This window comes from Calliphora vicina, chromosome 5, assembly GCF_958450345.1.
Source record: "Calliphora vicina chromosome 5, idCalVici1.1, whole genome shotgun sequence".
Taxonomy (NCBI): Eukaryota; Metazoa; Arthropoda; class Insecta; order Diptera; family Calliphoridae; genus Calliphora; species Calliphora vicina.
This window is the reverse complement of record NC_088784.1, coordinates 96,557,841-96,562,771: the sequence shown is the minus strand read 5'-3', so window position 1 is coordinate 96,562,771 and position 4,931 is coordinate 96,557,841. Positions and strand designations below refer to the sequence as shown.

Below are 4,931 nucleotides of genomic sequence, written 5' to 3'. Positions count from 1 at the left end.
ATTTTGATAAAAAATAGGTCAATTTTCAAAGGGCGTAGGGCCGACATGTTCGAAAAATAGGACATGTTTTTTATACCAAAATGTTCTCCGTAAAGAAACTTTATAGAAAAACATAAAATTGTTATATGTTCTTAAAGAAAGTTGTTTTTTAATAAAAAAAGAGTTATGTCACCTTTTTGTCCAAAAAACAGTAAAAATATACTATTTTTTGATTTTTTAAATTGAAAATCTGGTATTTTTGGATTCGTAATTGACATTGCTCTGAAATCTTTTGTATGTTGTTGGTAATTTAGTTGTCTAACTAACAAAAAAAATTCGAGTCCATTCGGTCCAAAAGTGCGTCCTATATTTTTAAAAAAAGCGGACCAACGTATGGCAAAATTTTAAAATTTCAATTTTGAAATGCCTATAACTAGAAAATTATAAGAGCTAAATAGTACACGCAATAGCCGAGCGCTTTCCAAAAATATAAAATTCTTTGAAATCGGATAGGAAACAAAAAAAAATTTGTTCTACATTTTTCTTTTTATTCCTTTTTTTATATGGAAACTTTTCGGTTTTCTGGATCCGCGCCTGATGTAATGGCATCACGTGAGAATGGCTGGAGCGATTTGGCTGATTTCGGAAATTTTAATATATTGCCTTGCTTTTCATTTCTCACTTTTCTCAATAAGAGACATTTTTTGGAGAAACATGAAGAACTAACATTGACAAATAGCTACCGGGCGAAGACGAGGCTGTCATCTAGTTATACCCTACACCACCATAGTGGGTAGGGTATTATGCGTTTGTGCAGATGTTTGTAACGCCCAAAAATATTAGTCTAACACCCACCTTAAAGTATACCGATCGACTTAGAATCACTTTCTGAGTCGATTAAACGATGTCCGTCCGTCCGTCCGTCCGTCTGGTTGGCTGGCTGGCTGTCCATGTAAACCTTGTGCGCAGAGTACAGGTCGCAATTTTGAAGATATTTCGATCAAATTTGGTGCATATTACTTTTTTGGCCCAAGGACGAAGCCTATTGAAACTGACTGAAATCGGTTCATTATTTCACCAAGCCCCCATACAAATGTCCTCCCGAAATTGGACTTTATCGGTCATAAATGTTTAATTTATATATGTATCTCCACAAATTGCGCTCCAAATAAGTTTTATATATACAAAATTCATGTCACCAAATTTTGTTACGATCGGTCCATAATTATTCATAGCTCCCATATAGACCCGCTTTCAAAAATCACTTTAACATGCATAAGTCTCTTAAAAATGTTGGTATACACACAAAATTCAACATAGTAAACTTTCATATAGACATAAATCACACGACCTAATTTCATGGTGATCGCTCCATAATTGGTCATAGCTCCCATATAAGGCCCACTTCCGAAAATCACTCAAAAATATAAATTATTGATATTTTAAATGAAAAATATTTTTACTCATTTACTTGGTGTAGGGTATTATATGGTCGGGCTTGACCGACCATACTTTCTTACTTGTTTTAAATAAAATATGTCTTTTATAAAATATAGTTTATTATAAAGGTGTTCTTATAAATTTCGTCCAGATATATGAAATTTGTATTTCTTTTGTTTCTAAGAATTTCAATTTAAAACAAGAGCATTGTTTATAAAACAATATTTCCGCGTATCAGCTTGAGCACTATTTACATGGAATACCCTACTTCAAATATAAACTGTATTCATTCGGTATATCACATAACAATATATTACATTATAAAAACGGTTTACTTAAGTATAGATATCTTAAAACGTAGATAAATGTAGAAGCAAAATCTAGCTTTACATAAAAATGTATCTTCTTAAAACTGACTTTAATAATATTACTAGCAAATTAAATTACTTGATCACTAATTAAAGTTGACAGAGTGTTAAATTTTTTGCAATTAAAATTCCTATTGAGGTATCTTCAAATGTCAATATCAATGCTAATGAGTGGTGCTCAATTATCAGATAAAACTTTAAAGAATTCACTACTGTAACAAATTCTTAGAATTCTTCAAAAAGTTACGTAGTTGACTAAATTTAGTAGAATGAATCAACATGTGCTATAGTAACAAATCAATTTTTAATCAAGATAAATAATAAATAAATATTTTAAATATGTATTGGAGCATCTCAAGTAGTTTAATTAATAATTATTGTCGTTTACTTTAACACACACTTGATGCTTATCAGTTTATAGAAATGTTATCAGATCAAATCAAATAATACTCCAAACTAAAACATAGTATCTATATGTAATGACAATTCTGAGTAACTTGACGTATATAAAGCCAGTTGAGAAAAACTGTACTAATCATTATTGTTTGACAATTAGAAAAGTGCAATTCACAAACTAACTAAATCGAGACACAGTTGAAAACATTTTAAAATGAAAATATTTGTGGCGCTAACTGTAGTGGCGCTGTTGAGTGTAAGTTTTTTTTTTTGATTGAAATGGCAAATAAATATTAAAAATTCCAAATAGAGTGTTACAATTCCAATTAGTGAGGTCTCAAGGAGTGAGACTATCGTAGCTATTACACGTTTTCAATGAGGACAGAAAATTAATTAATTAAAAAATCTAAAAAAAACTCTATACTAATTACTCTCTTTTTCAGTTCTCCTCAGCTGTCATCACACCCGATCAAGCCAAAGCTGATGTGGTTGCCCACATAGAACCGCAAATCTTCAATCTATTATCCATACCCAATGTGGCAAGAGCTGGCGGCGGTATCAAGTGTTACGACAAATATTTACCCCTTATAACGGCAGCAACCGAAAATTCAAAAAGCGATACTGAAGCCTGTATTTCCCGGGCAGCTTCTCGACGTGAGGATGAATTGAATAAAGTTAAATCAGAGCGTGAAAATCTTGATGCTCAAGTGCGAAATGTAGAGGATACCTTAAGTGTTTGTTTGCAGAAGGAAGACGATTTGGAGTATCTTAAATGTTTAAAGGAGAATGTAAGTTGAATGGCATGTTATCTTTTTAGGAAATATTTATTATGTTTGAGTTGTTCCATATAGTCTCTCAATTTGCAAACAACTATTAATGAAGTGGGTTCGACGTCCTCAAGTTTGTCGGATAATTTATCTGCGTCCTATAAGAACATTGATAGTACAGAGGATAATTGTATTAAGGCTGTTATTACCAAATCTAAGGCTGTTAGCGATGAACTTTTGGCTGCTTTACAAAATTGCTTGATGAATGGTCTGGATGATGGCAGTTCTGATGGTGGTTCCGATGGAGGTTCTGATGGAGGTTCTGATGGTGGTTCAGATGGTGGTTCAGATGGTGGTTCAGATGGTGATTCCGATGGTGGCTCAGATGGTGGTTCTGACGGAGGATCTGATGGTGGTTCCGACGGTGGTTCAGATGGCGGTTCTGATGCTGGTTCTGATGGAGGATCAGATGGTGGATCAGATGCTGGCTCCGATGGTGATTCTGATGGAGGTTCAGATGCTGGTTCAGATGGTGGCTCCGATGGTGGTTCCGATGCTGGCTCCGATGGAGGTTCTGACGGAGGATCAGATGGTGGCTCCGATGCTGGTTCAGATGCTGGTTCTGATGCTGGTTCAGATGGTGGATCCGATGCTGGTTCTGATGGTGGTTCCGATGCCGGTTCAGATGCTGGATCTGATGGTGGCTCCGATGCTGGTTCAGATGCTGGCTCCGATGCTGGTTCTGACGGAAACTCTGATAGTGGTTCTGATGGTGGTACTGATGGTGGCGTTGAGCCTAATCCTGAACTACAACCTGAAGAGGATATTCCAGCATAAGTATTCGTATAGTTAGTTGGGTTACGTACTTAAATTGGTTAAGAAAACATAAATATTAAAATGTTTAGTTTATTAGGAATAACAATCAAAATAAATTTTAAGAAATCAGAATATTTAATTGATATTTTTATATTGCGAAAACATTTATCATCAGTTTTTAAATGGATAAAAAAATGAAATAAAACTGCAAAATTTGCAACTTTTGACCTTGATTAAATTTGAATGAATTATCAAAGAAATTAATTTAATATGCATACAGTACAAATGAACTGAGACAGCGAATTATTCCTGCTGAATGCTTTAATGGAATAGATAAAGGAATACATTTAATTTGATTTTAGAAATTCAATTAAGAATTAATATTAAAAATAAATTAAAATTTTTACCCAATTTTCCTGCTTTTGGGTGAATCCTGCTGTTCGCAAACATTTTGAAGTTGCTGCTTGAGTAGCTCCCAATGATATTGCAATTGCTTGTTGAGTTTTACAACAGACTTTATGGAGTAATGCCTCCAATTCTTGGACTTAAAACTTTTTTGGCTGGCCTGGGCGATTTTTGTCTTCCGTGTCAAAATCACCACTTCTGAACCGCACAAAACATCTCTCGCATATTGAATCCGATGAAACATATTCACCATAAGATTTGGTGAGCAATCGATGTGCTTCAGCTGCACTTTTTCAAAATTAAAGAAGTAAAGCAAAACTTCCCGCATATGACGCTTTCTTGGTACAAAATTCTAAGCTAAAAAAACTTTGTTGTTTACACTTCAAGAATAAATGGCATACATGAGAATAAATGGCATATAATTTATTTAAAACAAAAATCGTGTTCAAAAAATATACCATCTCTATATCCCGCATTTTTCAGTCATACTTTTTTTAACAAATATTTTTCACCCATATTTTTGTTTCACCAATTTTTATTGTATTTTATTGCACCCTTCACCTTCGTGAGAAGTGTCTCTCTGTCCGTCTGTTGAAATCAATTTTCTGAAGACGAAATCTTCAATAAGTCTGTCAGACATGGTTTCTTGAACTTTTTCTATTTAAAATCAGCAAAATCGGTCCACAAATGTCTGAGATATGAGGAAAAACCCAGGACAACCTCGATTTTTGACTTATATCTGGATTACTAAGTCATTAAT

General features: G+C 33.9%; 1 protein-coding gene across 1 annotated transcript; it reads left to right on the top strand.

Moving 5' to 3' along the window:
* Window positions 1-2,298: 2,298 nt before the first annotated feature.
* LOC135962097 (keratin, type I cytoskeletal 9-like) lies at window positions 2,299-4,004 on the top strand. Its single transcript, XM_065513837.1, has 3 exons — window positions 2,299-2,439; window positions 2,627-2,971; window positions 3,035-4,004. The coding sequence occupies exons 1-3, from the start codon at window positions 2,398-2,400 to the stop codon at window positions 3,785-3,787; spliced, it is 1,140 nt and encodes a 379-aa protein (XP_065369909.1). The 5' UTR covers window positions 2,299-2,397; the 3' UTR covers window positions 3,788-4,004.
* The last annotated feature ends 927 nt before the right edge of the window (window positions 4,005-4,931 follow it).